This window comes from Pelophylax lessonae, assembly GCF_965119305.1.
Source record: "Pelophylax lessonae genome assembly, chromosome: 5".
Lineage (NCBI taxonomy): Eukaryota > Metazoa > Chordata > Amphibia > Anura > Ranidae > Pelophylax > Pelophylax lessonae.
The window spans coordinates 200,049,905-200,068,616 of NC_138772.1; the positions used below are offsets into that span (position 1 = coordinate 200,049,905).

The window sequence follows — 18,712 nt, forward strand, 5'->3', positions numbered from 1 at the left end:
CTGACAATCGTTTTTCGTTTTGTGTACAAGACACTTTCTCAAAATGTTGGACATAGCTTTGCGAAAGTTGCATTCGCATAAAAAACCATATGTCAAAAAAAGCATATAACTTTCTGCACCTGTTTTTTATGGAATGGTGTTAATGATTAACTGCACCGATGTCTACTCATTCCCAAATAATTTATTCCCAATGAAGCAATTACCTTTATTTTGGAAAAGTATAATCTCAAGTCCAGCCAATCCTGCCTGGTCTTTTTCTCCCCCACCACTCTTCCACTGCATATACCATTCTACGTCCCCATCTTCCTTCTTTTCATCAGTAGGAGTTGGCTGTCTCTTCCAGGGCCTTGCAGCCAGCCCCCTGATGACGAGGCAAAGTAAATATGTTAACCTCTTGCCGACCTCCGCAAGTACATATACTGCGGCAGTCAGCCCCTCCTGGGCAAAGCGATATACCAGTACGTCGCTTGCCCACGAGCCTCTAGGGGGTGAGTGCGCACCGCCGGAGGCGCGCTCCTGCCCCCGATCGTTCCCTGACTTCCCCGCACAAGTGACTGGTGGCTCCGATATCCGCTGGTCACTCGCGATCTCCCGCTGGAGAGGGAGAAAGGCAGGCGGCTAATGTAAACAAAGCCGCCTGTCATTCTCCCTGGTGTAACTGCAGAGACTATATGATCCTGCTATGTAGGATCGTATGTCTCTGTGGTTACATCACAAGCCACGCCCCTTGACAGTTAGAATCATGCCCCTAGGGACACACTTAACCCCTTGATCACTAATAAAGTTAACCCCTTCCCTGCCAGTGTCATTTTTACAGTAACAGTGCATACTTATAGCACTGATTACTGTAGTAATGTCACTGGTACCCCCAAAAGTGTCAAAAATGTCAGTCAGGGGTCCGATCTGTCCGCCGCAATGTCGCAGTCCCGCAAAGAAAAAATCGCAGATCGCCGCCATTACTAGATGAAAAAAAAAACAATAAAAATTACATAAATCTTTCCCGTAGTTAGTAAACGCAATAACTTTTGTGCAAACCAATCAAAATCCGCTTATTGCGATTTTTTTTTACCAAAAATATGTAGCAGAAAACAAATTGGCCTAAAATGTTAAAAAATGTTGATTTTTACATTTTTCTTTGGAGAATTTCATATAAAATTTTTTTTTAAATTATTGTTATTTTTTCAAAATTGTCGCTCTTTTTTTGTTTATAGCGCAAAAAGTAAAAATCACACAGGTGATCAAATACCACCAAAAGAAAGCTCTGTTTGTTGGAAAAAAAGTACGTCAATTTAATTTGGGTACAGCGTCGAATGACCGCGCAATTGTCCGTTACAGTCATGCAGTGCCGGATTGCAAAATAGGCCCTGGTCTTTGAGCAGCCAAATCCTCCGGGGCTAAAGTGGTTAATAATGACATTTTTAAAAATGTGCTTGCTGTGGTGGAAAGTGTTATTATTGAACCCACCTTAACAAAATAGAACTTATGAAATGGCGAATGAAAAATCCAAGCTACTCTTTGACAGTGATTTGGCAAAGGAGAACAGAAGTGGGTACAGATATAGTCCTTAGTGATTGGCAGTTCCTGAAGTAATGTGCTTATTGTTTGTACTGCCTGCACTAACTTAATTTTAGTGATGGAAGGCAGCTCGGACACTACGCTCATTACTGCAAGCGCTGTTTGACATACTGTAGATGATTGTACGAGAGGAGGTCAAATGGCATTTATTTGACTTTTTTTTCATACAAAAGTTGCACAACAACTAAAAAATATTTGTTTTACTTGTGCTCTAGTCATGCAGATACACTTAAACATATGACAACACCTGAGGAAATGAAAGCTGATGTCATGGAGGATCTTCAATACCTAGATACCCATTTACCAAATGGAAGCCATGTAATTTTATTGTCACTAGCTGACGGACGATTCCTCTGGGATTCCTTACATGAGAGATATCATCCCATCGGTAATTAACATTCGTGATAGTGCTTGTTTACCTTTATTATACAGTATATGTATTTATAAACTGAATATTTGTATTCATCTCCAATTTAAATGATTAAATGATTATCTAAATTTCTTTTTTTCTTTATGCAGGACAGTTAAACAAGGATGTCACATATGCACAATTCTATGATTTCTTGAGCTGTCTTTCGGTAAAAAAAAAATAATATTACATTTAAATGTATCAAATGACAGGTAGTCACATAGTCAAATAATAGGAAAATACAAAGGTGGAGTATCTGGAAACAGATTAAATGCATTTCTTCATATTTCCTATAAGCCTCTAATGTTTCTATTACTCATCTTCCTCATTCACTTTCATTGTTTCAGTAGTAAAAATGGGATTTTTGTAGTTACCGTAAAATCCATTTCTCTGAGTTCATCGACGGACACAGCACTCCATAAATCATAACTAGTGGGTTATATTACCTCCTCCAGGAGTAGGACTAGGCAGAACAACAAAAAAAAAAAAAACCCTGGCTATGCCCATGGGCCGTCCTCAGCTGGTATATAACCCCCCTCCCTGCTCTAGGTAATCATTTTAGTAGCAAGCAGTATTAGAAGTATCAGAACTCCATAGAGGGGTGGGTGCAGTGTCCGTTGATGAACTGGATTTTACGGTAAGTACAAAAATCCCATTTTCTCTTTTATTCATCGCCGGGCACAGCATTGCATAAATCATAACTAGTGGGACGTCCAAAAGCAGTGCCAAAAGGAAAATGAGGAGTGGGAAAAATAACCCAAGGCTAAACATAAGAGCCCTTAACTAGGAAACAGGAGCCTTAACCGGGTCACTGGAGCCCCGTCTGAAAAATAAAGGTTTAAAGAAAAAACACCCCTCAAGAGGGAACAGCCCCTCTTAAATTGCAGCCTGCAAAACTTTGCGGCCAAAAGAAGCATCCGCAGATGCCAAAGTATCTACCTTATAGAATTTTGTAAAGGTATGCAGGCTCGACCAAGTGGCCGCCTTACAAACTTGCGATATTGAAGGCCCAAGAAGCACTCAGGGCCCGAGTAGAATGACAGGGAAAGGTCAGTGGCACCTGACCTTTAATGGAACAGGCCTGAGTCACCATCTGTCTGATCCATCTGGAGACGGTAGCTGAAGAAGCAGCCAGCCCGTTTATTGGTCCGTCCGTAACCAAAAAAAGTGAGTCTGACCCCTGAAAAGACTCAGTAGCTGCTAGATACACCCGAATCACACAAACCACATCCAAGTTATGCAAAGCAAATTCCTTGGGATGAGCCCAATTGGGACACAAGGAAGGCAAGACAATGTCCTCATTCAAATGGAAGTCAGAGACAACTTTGGGCAGCAATGATGGACACGGACGAAGAACCTGTTTATTTCTATGGACAACTAAAAAGGGACTGCGACAGGATAATGCTGCCAATTCTGCTACAAACACTGAAGTATGCTGCCAGGATCTTTTCTGCACCCTCTGCAAGGGGACCCCCCCCTGAAGGTAGGACATATGTTTAGGAGAGACTCTGCTGTGCACTCTGCACTAGTCTCTGCACCAGGGCCCCCTGTACTATACCCAAACTGCAAACAGCAGGGCATGCACTTAGGGGTCTCCAAAACTGGGATCCCTTACAGACTACCAGGGCGGGACACACACTATCCCAGAAGCCTTACAGAGTGGGGATAGCGGGGGAAAGCCCAAGGGTCTCTGCTGCATTCTCTGCCTTGGGACCCCCACCAGACTCTAAGTCCAGACAGGGGGGAATGGGAGTGGGGGAAGCACAGCCCAGTGAGGGATTTAAGCATGGAAGGAGGGAACCTGCAGGCAGGTCTGACCAACCCTGGAGGTTACCTGCATCTACCCCAAAGAAAACCACCAAAAGGGGAAAGGGGGGACTGTGCTTACCCTTCCATGGTGCAGGTAATGCTCCAGACAGAACTCCTCACCAACGAAGTTGTGGAGCTGTCTGTCAAGGGACCGCTGCAACTCAGACCCAAGCCGGGTCGTATGCGACCCTGGAAGACGTTTAACTCGCGGGCCAGCCTTTATCCATGAGGCTATGTCACGGCTAGCCTAGTGCTTAGCTGCGGTCTGCACGTGTTTGCTGGCTGGCTTGGGGGAACCACTGGATCTAGATTATCCAGCCCCGTCACCCAGTCCAGCAGTTGATTGTAGATCTACCGAGAAAAAAAACAAAAAAGTTGTAAGGAGGGAGAAAATTGCTAGGACCAGAGATCCCAGCCGGGAGCCTAGGTCCTTACTCCTGACTAGACAGATTAAAACTGATTACCTAGAGCAGAGGGGGGATTATATACCAGCTGAGGACAGCCAATGGGCGTAGCCAGGTGTTTTTTGTTCTGTCTAGTCCTACTACTGAAGGAGGCAATATAACCCACTAGGTATGATTTATGGAGCTCTGTGTCAGTCGATGAACGACAGAGAAATATAAATTTTTCGGTTTTGTTCAGTTAATTTGAAATGACTGATTGAAGATGCCAATTTTCCTTCTGGCAGAATACATAGGTTAATGTATGGGGTTGATTTACTAAAGACAAATATACTGTGCACTTTGCAAAGTGCAGTTGCCCTCTTTGCAAAGTGCAGTTGCTCCAGAGCTTAGTAAATGAGGTAAAGATTCACTTTGCAAAGAGTACCCAATCACATGCAAGGACAATAAATTAAAAAACAGCATTATTGCTTGCACATGATTGGATGAAGGAAGTCAGCAGAGCTTTCCCTCATTTACTAAGCTCTGGAGCAACTACACTTTCAGAGTACAACTGCACTTTGCAAAGTGCACAGTCTGTTTGCCTTTAGTAAATAAACCCCTCTGTGTCAACAACACTGTTCTGGAAGTTCTGGAACTTTTGTAACTAAAAGATGTGTCCATATATATTTCCTTCTTAAATGTAATTAAACAGTATAAGTCAGATAAGGTGATAACGTAAACCTAGTCCTAAATTTTTATTTAATAAGGCTCCTTTTACACTGACGAACCAACTGGGTCCGCCTGATCAGACCATCCATTGCTCTCTATGGAGCAGCAGATGTAAACGGAGATGTGTACATTTACACCTGCCGACATCCAATCCCATCTGCTAAAAACAGACAGAGGGGGGATCCATTCGCCATCCGTCTGGCTGATTGGATCGGATGACAGTCGGATGCAAATGGACAAATAGGCCGTTTACATCTGACCGCCCACCCATCTGACCGGCTGTGTCCACATAAGCGGAGTGGACCTGTCATCTGCCTGCTCAGCAGGAATCAGTGGACAGATCTTTCTGCTGAGTATGTGGATCTGTCGGTGGAGTCCGCCCGTGTGAAAGAGCCCATAGACATCCAGGGGTTGATTTACTAAAACTGGAGAGTCAAAAACCTGGTGCAGCTCTGCAAAGAAACCAATCAGCTTCCAGATTTTTTTTTTTTTTTGCCAAAGCTTAAACAGCTGGAACAAGCTAAAGTTAAAAGCTGATTGGCTACCATGCACAGTTGCACCAGATGTTGCAATCTCCAGTTTTAGTAAATCAACCACTTAGATAATGATTCACATGCTGTGTTGAGTGAAATTACATTTCACATACATGTCCATATTATTCTATCAATATGTAATTTAAACCAGTTTAAAATAATGATTGAAATTTTTAACCAAACAATTGTGTTTTATGTTTAGATTAACCCTTGTGTAGGTTGGATGAACAAAAATGGAACAATCCGAAATCTAACCACAGAGGTAATAATCTTACAGTATGAATCAAGAAAGGCAAACCATACATACACTAGGAATTGGGTTATCACATCTGTGTATGTTTGTGTGTGGAACAAGAACTATACATGAAATCCTACTGGCCTTACTCAATGCACTTGCCGAATGTGGCAAAATTAGGTTTCAAATTTTTTGACTTTGCCAATATTTTGTCTACGAATAGACCCCTTAAGAAAATGCCATTTGATTTCACCTTTCTAAACAATCAAAACTTTATATTTTTTTAGTATTGAAAAGTTTTGTCATAGAAAGTAGGTTAGGGCAACACAAAATCTACAAAGCGTCTTTAGTCTGTGATCTGTGATTTCATCTGTTTTTTATTCCACATTTGTATGGGATGTGGTGTTTGCAAAGTAACAGCGGAGTAAAATAATTTTATTTTTACTTCTGATTTTACTTTTTTTGGGTCTCCAGCAGCCTAAAGGTAACAACACCCCAACATTATTGCTAAATCTAGCAAGGTGTATTATAAAAGTGACTGTAGAACTGGATGCCCACTGAGTGCATATGAAGCAAGCTCTGAGAACTGTTGTGCTGAAAACCTTAATTATTTGGTGTGGTGCCTTAGACAGTAGTATACAGTAGGTTGTTGGAAAACAATTTTGATATTACAAGCAATAGAATCCAGTTGTTGTTCTTTAGGCTTCATTCACACTATTGAGAATTGGATGCGGATTTCTCCACATCCAATCCGAATGACAGGAGACTGTGCCTGGCTCTCAATGGAGCACGTTCACACAGCTCCGTGTCGGCTGTGGAGCAGCTTGCAGAAAAGTCCTGTGCATCTTCTGGTTTGTTTCAGGTCTGAATTCAGTCAAAAATTCGGACCTAATTTGGACCTGAAACAGTACACGGGGATGCACCGAACCCCCTGCTGCGAGCCGCTCTAAATTCAGTGTGTACCCAGCCTCAGTGTAATTTGTCCAGATTAAAAAGCAGGGCATAATACTGAGGTCAAAGTGTAACTCCACTTTTGTTGAGAAAAAAACATTCTTTCTTGGGTAAGCTATGTACATGCATGGATTTTAACAAAAATTGTTGAAGATTCCTACCTTCTCTTATTCTGAAAAAAAAAAACACTGTTTGTTCCTCTGTTCCCCTGTGCCGAGTGAGTCTAATGGGAATGGTTTCATAATTGTCAACAAGCTGCTACAGAATCAAGGCTTTAACGAGGAAATTTGCAAGATCTGCATCCCTTTAGACATGATTTCCTATTGGGAGTATCTTATCAAAAATGCCATTTTTATTGCAGGGGGTGCCAAAAATCTGATTTGTATCTTAGGGCAGACTTCTTGGAAAATAAGTGAGCCAATCACACAAGAAGGAAATTATATTTCTTGGGGGGCGTTCTGTACACATTCTGTGTACAGAACACCTCCAGGTAGCCATATTGCATTGCACAGTATATTACAGAGCTGCAGATAGAAGAGGAAAGGTCATAACATTCAATTACAATGTGCTGCAATTGTATATGCTATATTTATTTATTTTTTATTTATTTTTTTCCCTTGAAAGTGGAGTTACCCTTTAAAAGATAAAAGGCAAAATTAATAAACTTGATTTATGTAGTCTTGTTGAGTACAGTACATCTGTTGCATACCTTATTTGTAATAATGCTTGTTTTCTATTTGTTCTCCTGTAGAGAGCTGAACAGCTTTCCAAAGTCCTTCAAGACATAGCAACTTCTGAGACATTTACACATTTTAAGCTTAATTACTATGAAAATTTATATCAGAAAGGTAAAACATCCATTTACTTTAGTATAACTAAGTACTTATTTGCAAACCTGCATCGACTGGACAGGTCTATGAGGCCTGGACCTAGGGTGGGAACATTTAAATGGAAATAGAAATTTGTTCATAGCTTCAGAATTTAATTATTGCAAACATTAAATAATAGAACAAAAATACTGCTTTTTCAAACAGGAGCCAATGGTGTTCAAACAACACAGTAGGGGTGATTGATTAAAGGCAAAAAGGCTGTTCACTTTGCAATGGAATTTGCAAAATATTTTTTGTTAGCTTAGAAAATGTGTTTAAAATCACTTTGCAAAGAATATACAAAAATGTGTAGGAACAAACTAAAAAAAAAAAAAAGTATATTTGCTTGCACATTATTAGATGATAAAAGTCAGCAGGGCTTCAACTTATTTCATAAGGTAAGGAAAAATTCCCTTTAAAAGTGAACACTATATTTGCCTTTATTAAATCAACCCAATATCTCATTTGTAAAAGAGTCTGAGGGAAAACATCTCTATCTGTTGTCCCACAGCAACCAATCAGATTCTCTTGTTTCTTTCCCTCTGTATTCCAAAGGGTGCAATTGATTGATTTTTTGGGAAGTAAAGTAGAACAGCCTGAATATTCATATATAAAGACACACTCTTTTTTCATAATCAATGCATCAATAAGATGTATTGTAATCAACCTGAGGTTTTCATAAAAGAATATTGTTGGCTGTCATTGCTGATATCTCCTTGTAAAAACGCTGGTGCTCTGGCTTTGATAATGATGCCTTGGCTTTAGTGCGGTCTAAAATGACTGACCAAGTATAGGTATAGAGAAAATTCGCACTCTTTTCCTACACTTATTTGCAGCATACTTGTTCTGGGTCTGTGGCTCAAATATACTTAGTGATTGTAAAGCCTAAACATTTTCATCTTCTTGCATTAAGGTAAAAATGTTTAAGCATCAGCATCCCCCGTCACCGCTCCTTTTCCTTACCTGAGCCCTCATTCGATCCAGCGCCGTACACGTCTACAGCTCCTCTCCCCCCTCAACTCCTGGGCTTTGCCAAGGCAGCAGGAGCAATCAAAGCCAGTGACGAGGGAGTGGGGGGGGCAGAGTCAAGTCCCGCTGTTTGTGACCCACAAGTGTGCCCCTATAGAAAGCGGGTTGGGGGCACCCTGCTGAGGGGAGGAGCCAGGAGCGGCAGTGGGGGACCAAGAAGAGGAGGATCAGGGCAGCAATTTAATTGCACAGAGCAGGTAAGTATAAACTGGTTTGTTATTTAAGAAAAAAACCTAAGTAATAAACAATTACTTTGTCAGGCCATTAGAATTTAGGCAGCGCCCAGAGTCGCTTTAATTGAAATAAGCATGATGGAGCCCTGCCAGTCAGCTCTATTTTAGAACTACAGCTTAGCATTCGTATTCATTTTTTTTATTGTATATACAGTGGGTACAGAAAGTATTCAGACCCCCTTAAATTTTTCACTCTTTGTTATATTGCAGCCATTTGCTAAAATCATTTAAGTTCATTTTTCTTCCTCATGAATGTACACATAGCACCCCATACTGACAGAAAAACACAGAATTGTTGACATTGTTGCAGATTTATTAAAAAAGAAAAACTGAAATATCACATGGTCCTAAGTATTCAGACCCTTTGCTGTGACACTCATATATTTAACTCAGGTGCTTTCCATTTCTTCTGATCATCCTTGAGATGGTTCTACACCTTCATTTGAGTCCATCTGTGTTTGATTATACTGATTGGACTTGATTAGGAAAGCCACACACCTGTCTATATAAAACCTTCCAGATCACAATGCATGTCAGAGCAAATGAGAATCATGAGGTCAAAGGAACTGCCTGAAGAGCTCAGAGACAGAATTGTGGCAAGGCACAGATCTGGCCAAGGTTACAAAAAGATTTCTGCTGCACTTAAGGTTCCTAAGAGCACAGTGGCCTCCATAATCCTCAAATGGAAGACGTTTGGGACGACCAGAACCCTTCCTAGAGCTGGCCGTCCGGCCAAACTGAGCTATCGGGGGGAGAAGAGCCTTGGTGAGAGAGGTAAAGAAGAACCCAAAGATCACTGTGGCTGAGCTCCAGAGATGCAGTCAGGAGATGGGAGAAAGTTGTAGAAAGTCAACCATCACTGCAGCCCTCCACCAGTCGGGGCTTTATGGCAAAGTGGCCCGACGGAAGCCTCTCCTCAGTGTAAGACACATGAAAGCCCGCATGGAGTTTGCTAAAAGACACCTGAAGGACTCCAAGATGGTGAGAAATAAGATTCTCTGGTCTGATGAGACCAAAATAGAACTTTTTGGCCTTAATTCTAAGCGGGATGTGTGGAGAAACCCAGGCACTGCTCATCACCTGTCCAATACAGTCCCAACAGTGAAGCATGGTGGTGGCAGCATCATGCTGTGGGGGTGTTTTTCAGCTGCAGGGACAGGACGACTGGTTGCAATCGAGGGAAAGATGAATGCGGCCAAGTACAGGGATATCCTGGACAAAAACCTTCTCCAGAGTGCTCTGGACCTCAGACTGGGCCGAAGGTTTACCTTCCAACAAGACAATGACCCTAAGCACACAGCTAAAATAACGAAGAAGTGGCTTCACAACAACTCAGTGACTGTTCTTGAATGGCCCAGCCAGAGCCCTGACTTAAACCCAATTGAGCATCTCTGGAGAGACCTAAAAATGGCTGTCTACCAACATTTACCATCCAACCTGACAGAACTGGAGAGGATCTGCAAGGAGGAATGGCAGAGGATCCCCAAATCCAGGTGTGAAAGACTTGTTGCATCTTTCCCAAAAAGACTCCTGGCTGTATTAGATCAAAAGGGGGCTTCTACTAAATACTGAGCAAAGGGTCTGAATACTTAGGACCATGTGATATTTCAGTTTTTCTTTTTTAATAAATCTGCAACAATGTCAACAATTCTGTGTTTTTCTGTCAGTATGGGGTGCTATGTGTACATTCATGAGGAAGAAGAATGAACTTAAATGATTTTAGCAAATGGCTGCAATATAACAAAGAGTGAGAAATTTAAGGGGGTCTGAATACTTTCCGTACCCACTGTAAAAGTATTTTATGGGTTTCAACCCCTTAGTAATTACTAAAACCTCAAGGACCAGTACCTTTTGCAGCTGGATAAAGGGGCCAGCACAAGAATTCAATGATATTTGTCTTCTTTTTTTCTGTCTCCTTTTCTCTATAGCAAGGATTCTCAAACTACGGCCCTCCAGTCGTTCAAGAACTACAATTCCCATCATGCCTAGTCATGTCTGTGAATGTCAGAGTTTTACAATGCCTCATGGGATGTGTAGTTCTGCAACAGCTGCAGGGCCGTAGTTTGGAAATCCCTGCTCTATAGACATTTGTGGCAGAATTCAACAAATGTTCTACATATGAAATATATGAATGGGATCTTGAGAGGAATCAGAAGACTCTTAGGGCTCTTTCACACACTATGTCCGTCAAATGGACTCCACTTTTCTCAGCGGGGGATCAATCCGCCGATCCCCCGCTGAGCAGAAGGATGACAGCTGTGTCTCCGCGCTGTGTGCGGAGACACAGCTGTCAGTTCCCCATGCATTTCTATGGGGGGAAATCGGATGGGAACGGACCGTCGGTCCGTTCTCATCGGATCCGATCTGCTGGTAAATAGGGTTTCCATCCGTCCAGATTTGACGGATCAGATCGGGTCGGATGTCAGCGGACATGTCTCCGCTGACATCGGATGCCCCATAGGGATGCATGGGGGGACCTTTCAGATCCACCAAAAAAACGAACAGGCGGATCTGAACGGTCCGCCTGTGTGAAAGGGGCCTAAATAGTTTATAAAGCAAGCATTTGTCAGTCTGTATAGTAAATAAAAAAATGTAGCTGAGAACATGAAGCAATCAGCTTGCTCCTTACAATAACTCAATATAGTATTAGCTTTTACCAAAATGAAAAAAATAACCCCCCCCCAAAAAAAAAACATGACCCAAGGGACTTAAAGTGGTTCTACAGGCTTAAGGTTTTTTACCTTCATGCATTCTATGCATGAAGGTAAAAAAACCAGTGTGCAGTGCCCCCCACCCCCCCCCAATCCTTACCTGAGACCCCTCTGATTCAGTGATGTTCACAGTAGCTTCAGCTGGACGGGGACTCTCCCTCCTCATTGGCTGAAACACTGTTAATCATTGCCAATTAGGAGAGAGTAGGGGGGCAGAGCCTTATGACGCATAGAGCAGTGGCTCAGGAGTGAGCACGCAGTGGTGCCCCCAGGGCAAACAGATTTCTCTGGGGGCACTGCTCAAGGGGGAGAAGCCAGGAGCACCGGCGAGAGATCCACAAAGAAGAGGATCGGGGCTGCCGTTGGCAAAACTTTTGCCCATAGCCGGTAAGTATGACATGTTTGTTATTTTAGAAAAAAAAAGCTTTAGTTACTACTTTAAGCAAAAGGATGTGATCCCTTATGAACACCTAGGGCAGTTTGATGTCTAGTCTAAGGCCCCTTTCACACATACGGACCGTTCATTTCATCAATTCAGTCACATTTTTTTGTCATCAGTTTTTTCGATCAACATCAGTTTTTTATCCTTTGGTCCCTTTCACACATACAGACCGGACCGTTCATTTCATCAGTTCAGTCACGTTTTTTTTTGTCATCAGTTTTTTTCAATCTACATCAGTTTTTCATCCTCTGGCCCCTTTCACACATACGGACTGTTCGTCCATTTTTCATCCATCCGTTGACAGATGAAAAACGGACATCAATGCATTCCTATAGAAAAACAGATGTAAATGGATGATCATTCATTTACATCCATTTTCTTCCGCTTCTGTCAACATCCGTTTTTTTTGAACGGATGAAATCCCTATTTTTCATCCGTTAAGAAAACAGATTGGACATAAAATGGATGAAAAACGGATGACAACAGATGAAAAACTGATGTTAAAGGATGGAAAACTGATGTTGACTAAAAAAACAGATGACAAAAAACGTGACTGAACTGGTGAACGTATGTGTGAAATTAATCTTTTTTTTTTTTTTTTTACATAATCCTGGTCTGTTGAGTCTGTTCCCTGGCCAGAGGTCCATCCTAGCATCGCTCTCATAAAATGAACAAAGCAAGATGCAGGATTCTGCCTCCTAATGATATGTCTTTTTTTTTTTTCGCTTATTCATTTTATTCACGACCTACACATCAGCGTGTTTTTATTTTAATGCTTTGCGCTTTAATAAAATGCACAGCTTTTATCCCCGGGGCAGACAGATATATTAGTCTGTTATGTCCTCTGGATACAACTTGCCAGGACAGCGATTTACAAATATTTCCAAGAGACGCCATCATATTTCATTCCACCCACACAATGTCCCCACGCCATAACACATAACTATTTTTGTAAAAGAGAAATTTCCTTTATTTTTTTTTTCCCAGCCTCTAAGGTTATTACATTTGCATTAAATGCTACGGTTATATAAGCTGAAGATGACTGCATGCGAGAGAGAGAAAGGAATACAAGAAATAGGCATCAATGCAAATTCTTTTTTCATGCTCTGCTCCTCCATCCTGTTGTTTATAATTGTGTGCATCCTGCCTGAATTAATGACACAGAACTGGAAATTAAATATTTCATAGTTCTAGAATGTATTCCTGTCTCCTTCTATCACTGTGAAGCGCTTTGCACATTGTTTTACCATCATTTACAGTCATTTATGCTTGCTGGGTTTCCGCGCACAAATACCTTTAATCAAGATAATGTCTTGCAGTTTTTGCCTCAGAAATGGATCTTATTTCCTATAAGGCAACATAATGCTTGAGCATGACATTATGCTAGTTGTATATTAAAATAAAAGTGTCTGCAGATTTTAAGGGCATGAATGCAATTATATTGAAGGTCTAAAGTTTGCATCAATAGCACAGCCTACATCCTAAAGTAGATTAAAATCTCATACAAGTTTTAAAATGGTCATTTAAACTCAAAAGCGGTTTTTAAAATCTTTTATGTAGCACCCTCCTCGGTAGATGTTAGAAGAGAGTATATTTTTCTGGTCTTTCTGCTTACCAGAGAGATTGCCAGGTACATTTAGATTGCTCTCTGTCTTCCAGAGAGCAGGATCCATTGGTAGGGTCTGCTCATGGTGCTCAGGTGAAGCTCAGCTTGTCTGAAATGTTTCACACTGGTCCAATAGGGAGGCATATTGGACAGTAGGTGGAAACCTGACAAGTAAGGGCACAGGCATTGTTACAGCCCTGGTGATTGGCAGAGGAAAGTGCCTCCGTGCATGCTGGGTGAATGTATAAATGTCAAAGGCACATGTGATTGGGGTCTACGGCTGGAGAGCAGGGTCTCGGAGGGAGGGGGCAGCTGCCCCTCCTCTGTAGAAGCTGCCATGCGGCCTCGGGTAGTCGACCTGAGGGTCTGAAAGTCAGATAGGAGCTGAACCCAGAGGTCCTGCAGAGCTGACTGGAAACAGGACACTGGAAAGGATCTGATTCTGCCTACAGTGAGTACAGATCTGTGTCATGGGGCCTGTCATGTGAGGGCCATCCCTTCAGGGGAAGAGTCAGTGGACTGGTGTCAGTCAAGGGTATGCTAGAGAGTGTCATGAAGACAAAGTAGTTGCTTCAAGGATGCTGCTAGAGAGAGCAAGAGGACTTAATTCTTCCATACGAATGGCAGCATGGTTAAAGCAGTGTGTCTGCTTCCACAAGTATTCCGGTGAGGCCAAGTGAGAGTTGTCTTTATCTACTGTGAATAGTTCAGTTGGAGTATCCCGCTATTCCCTTCTCCCATCAAAGTTCCACAATAAATATAAAACCATATACCCCGGACTGTTTATTGAGTAACGAGCAAACAGGAGTAAGGATGGATGTCTGAAAAATCCCCTAGTGACTGTCTGCAAGGTAACCAGAGGGAGGCCCAAGAAGTGATCACACAGCAAACCCTACGGGGCCAGTGCCACATGTAATCTGCAGCTGTTATTAAAAAAATAACTAGTGATCCTGCCATGAATGTACCTGCTCAGGCACTTCCTATTTTGAGGCGACAACTGTCTCTCAATTGTGTTCCAGCATTGTCATCTTGTCACATACACCAATGAAACTGAGAATACAGGCAATTGTGCCAATACATTTTTACAACCCAAACATATATAGAGTTTTGTGTTCCATGTCACAAGGCTCATGTTGATGGGCGTTCTAATTAAAGCATCGCTTGCTATGTGCACAGCGCTATGTGTTTGAAAATAAAACGTAGAAAGGCTAACTTTCACCTGCTTTGCATGCAGTTCAAATTCACCTCAATAGGACATACTGTATACAGGTTGAAAGTCAATGGGGTTTTTGCTGATCTGGGTATCACATGGGTTCCAAACAGATGGTAAATGCAGAAAAATAACATGATCCATGAGCCATAAGGATCCAATTCCATTACCCAGATGTTTATTTAATATGCTTAAAGTATAACCAAAGGCAAAACTTTTTGTTTAGTTTTGGATAGGGTGGGGATTAGAACCCCGGTCAGTTTTTATTGCTGGGTGTGCCCCCCATTAGAGAGATTCGCCTTTTCCATATGTCATGTTTACCATTATCATTGAAAGTAAAAGTCAAAGAAAATCCCAAAAATGTTGGGTTGTCCCCAGAAAAAGTAATTGATTGTAAATCTTCCAATGGGCAACCTAGTTCTGATGACCTTGGGGTCCCCAAGGTATTCCCCTAATTTGCAGGGATTTCCTTTCCTTTTCCTGTTTGGCTTTGGGACAGGAAGTGAGGAGAAATCTCCGAAATGGGACACAGATGACGAAAAAAAATCTGACAGGGGTTATAACCCTCTCTTGCTAGCTAAAATGAAAAAAAAAAAAAGAAGTTTTGCCTATAATTCTACTATAACTCATAATTGAACATATACAAAGTTAATGTTGCATGCCCTCTGTTTTTCTTCCACTGATATTATTCTAATAAGATAAATTGTATACAGGACTCGGGATGTAAGTTTATTACATTCCACTAATAACATTTATCAAATAAATCTGTTTTTGTTTTTTTTTTAAGTTATTGCAGAATGGGAAAGTTTTGGAGGAAAGCCATGGGATCTACTGGAGCCAGTGGATGGATTTCATCCTAATCAGGTAAAGAAAATGTTAACGTCTACTTCTTCTTGCACTTAGAAAGGTCCTACACTAAAAGGGATTGTGATTCAACTAGTTAGAGATATTTTTGGAACAAGGGGTGCTCATTGGTATTATTTGGGAAAAAAAAAAAAAAAAACATGATGGGACCAGGATAGAGGTTTTGATTGCCTAAAATGCCAAAGCAGCTAAAAAGTTATTTAAAACATAAATGTTGTAAAAGTACAGTTATCCTCTAACAATTGGCTATGACATCTTCATAGGAGCATTACTTTTGTTGCCAGGAGTTCAGTCTGAGTACTAAATTGCTCAGTGTCTCTGATTAGACTACGTCATATTTATAAATGAATCTAATGGAGATGTGTACTATACTACACTACTATAGTAGTGGCGTATAGTCAATTTTACAGTTAAAATATACGAAGCCTTAAATTAGACCATACTTATGTACAGTTAACTGTACAGTAATATATTAAGGTAATAATAAATAACAATAAATATATTAAACAATTGTAAGAACCGACTTTGTATTGTTCAAACCTGCAGAGAAGTCAAGTTGTTTTTTTTTTGTTTATTTTAGGAAGAACAGAATCAATATTCGTTTATGCTACAATTTGTCACTCTGTTACTTTTCTATTGATTTTGACTCTTCTGTGCAGTTTTAGCTTTGTTTCTATCCATCGTTTTTTCTTAATCTTTTTTTTACATTAAGAGGCAAAATGTGATTGTTTGGCTTCTTAAATTTCCAAACTGCTGTTCAGTGTTAGAATTAAAATTCACAAAAAATGATCTTGCTATTCTGACTCACCCAATAGTATTGTAGGCATATATCCAAAAATATGGAACACCTTCTAAAAGTTAAATCCATACATGGCTTTCAGTAGAAACTGCTGAGTTTGCAAAGAAGGCTGAAAAGTGTGATGCTAGAATCCTCATTTATGTCCAAAGGAAATGCTTTTTTTTCTAATGATAGCCATAGTTGCCATTTCAGCTGAATAGGGAAGGGCTAGAAAATACACAGTTTTTCTATCTCTTTCTAGTCCAGAATCAAGAAAAGCAATCTAAACGTAATGTTGAGTTCAAATGTTAAGTTTGAGCCTTGAAATAACGGGACATCTACGCCAATCAGGTTTGCATTCGTCTCCATATGTTTACTCAGAATATACGCCATATAGCGGGTCCACAGATATGTGACCCAGATTACATTGGTTACAGAGCTTTTATAGTACATAAACGGGCACAAGCCCAAGTTACAGATTACACAAAGTTTCACAATATTTCACAATACAGTCTAGGCGGATGACAATACATTCCTTGTGGAAAATCCCAATTACACATCAGGTCATCTTGACCCAGCAAGGGCGTAGTGACAGGTTAGTCTGACAATTAAAAAAGATTGAATACGTTTGGGAAAATAACATTTTACGGTAATAAGGGCTTATTTTCATAAACATCTCTTTACGGGAACTTTATCATTTTTGGCAGAACATTTCATATCCTCTGGGACAACGTGAGACACAGTATTTAAAACATACCAACTAGAATTCTAAGCATTAAGAAGAATATATTTTTTTAGTATATTAAAGGGGACTCAGACTATATAATGATATGCTCTTCATATATTTTCATATCTTGACAGTAATAATACCTTTGGGACTTTTTGATTTAATTTGAATTAAATATATATAAATTTATGTTTTTGTTCGATAGAATGCTTCAGCTGTTGGAGCAGATCTACTTTGGGAAGAAGCAATGCAAAGGTGGCCTGGACTTTTTGGAAAAGAAAATCCTTTTAATAAAGAAATAATAGCAACATTTGGAGACCAAGGTGGACACTGGTGAAGATTTGGCATATGCAATAATCTATACTTCTAAAAACTCAATTTATTGACTAAAATGTTTGCTAAAAGTTTCACTCTTTGAGTAGGTGGTGGGTAAGTGGAAGAATATTTGAGATATCAACCATATTTCCCAGATCGACCTATGGGAGGAATGGTAGGTAGAGGGAGCTAGGTCTTTTTCCATAGATACCCAGATTTTTTGGCAAAGAGCGGTGTTGCCAGTCAACTAGTCTAGTGAGTTTTTTTAAAGTAGTATAAAGTATTTTAAGTTTTACTATGAGATTACTAATTTGATATGTGGCAAACTGGTAGCTTTAAACAGCATTTATTTTATACACATTGGGTGGATCTCTTGATGGGACAAGCATGTTGTATAAGGTGCTACCATCCTTGTGGTTGCAACAGATAACGTTTTACCTCCCGTTTATTACATTCAGTCTTCCTGTCACTCTCTGAAGATCGTGAAGACTGGTGACTTGCAATACCGTGAGCTAAATGAAGGAACCGTGTCATATTCTTTTGTTGTATTAATTATTATTTTACATTACAGTCATTGATCAGTGACCAACTCCCATGAATAGGAATGGTCAAAGACATGCAGATCTCTTGTCAGTACCAGATCGTCTCATTTCATTTCAGTTGCCTAGACATCCTATGAACTTAATTGATTTAGGTGATGTTTGATCTGTGAGGAAGAAATGAAAACTGATCCTACAATTATCAGAGCATAAATTGCTTGCTATTGACGAGTGATTGTGGTGCCTATAGAATAACATATACACAACCTGCCTCAGTAGTAAACAGGAAAAATAATTATCTAGGCCCACACTAAGCAATATGGCAGTACTAGGGGATGCTAGCGCTTGCGCAGAGAGGGACAAACAGCAGGATAACTCTGTGAAACTGAAAAAAAATCATAGATCTTGTTTTTTATTTACTTTAATAAAGTTGTATGAAAAGATTTAAACAGAATTCATTTGTATACTAGGTCATCTGTACTTTTGCACATTTTTGTACCATCTGGTCTATGTAAAATGCAATAGTTTTTGAAATCTTTATGACTCATATTTTCATGTGTTCTCATCTAAATTACTTTTACTGTAGCCACAATTTCAATTTTACCATGCAGTTGCTGGAGATTAAATATTAATTTAAAGTAAACTGTTTACTTGAAATTATATTGATTGTATTTATTAATTTCTGCTAGACTCTTACTGATAACTGATTTCCCAGTGATCCTCCAACTCCTCCACAACAAAACAAAACACAGAGAGTGCATTTAT

General features: G+C 40.3%; 1 protein-coding gene across 1 annotated transcript in view; it reads left to right on the plus strand.

Moving 5' to 3' along the window:
- Positions 1-18,042, plus strand: part of AOAH (acyloxyacyl hydrolase) — a 209,397-nt gene extending 191,355 nt beyond the window's left edge. Inside the window, exons 16-21 of the mRNA XM_082259508.1 lie at positions 1,791-1,963; positions 2,095-2,153; positions 5,641-5,700; positions 7,376-7,472; positions 15,512-15,588; positions 17,299-18,042. Coding sequence (XP_082115634.1) covers positions 1,791-1,963; positions 2,095-2,153; positions 5,641-5,700; positions 7,376-7,472; positions 15,512-15,588; positions 17,299-17,430 — 598 coding nt within the window. The 3' untranslated portion in view covers positions 17,431-18,042. The remainder of the gene's footprint in view (positions 1-1,790; positions 1,964-2,094; positions 2,154-5,640; positions 5,701-7,375; positions 7,473-15,511; positions 15,589-17,298) is intronic.
- Positions 18,043-18,712: the final 670 nt, after the last annotated feature.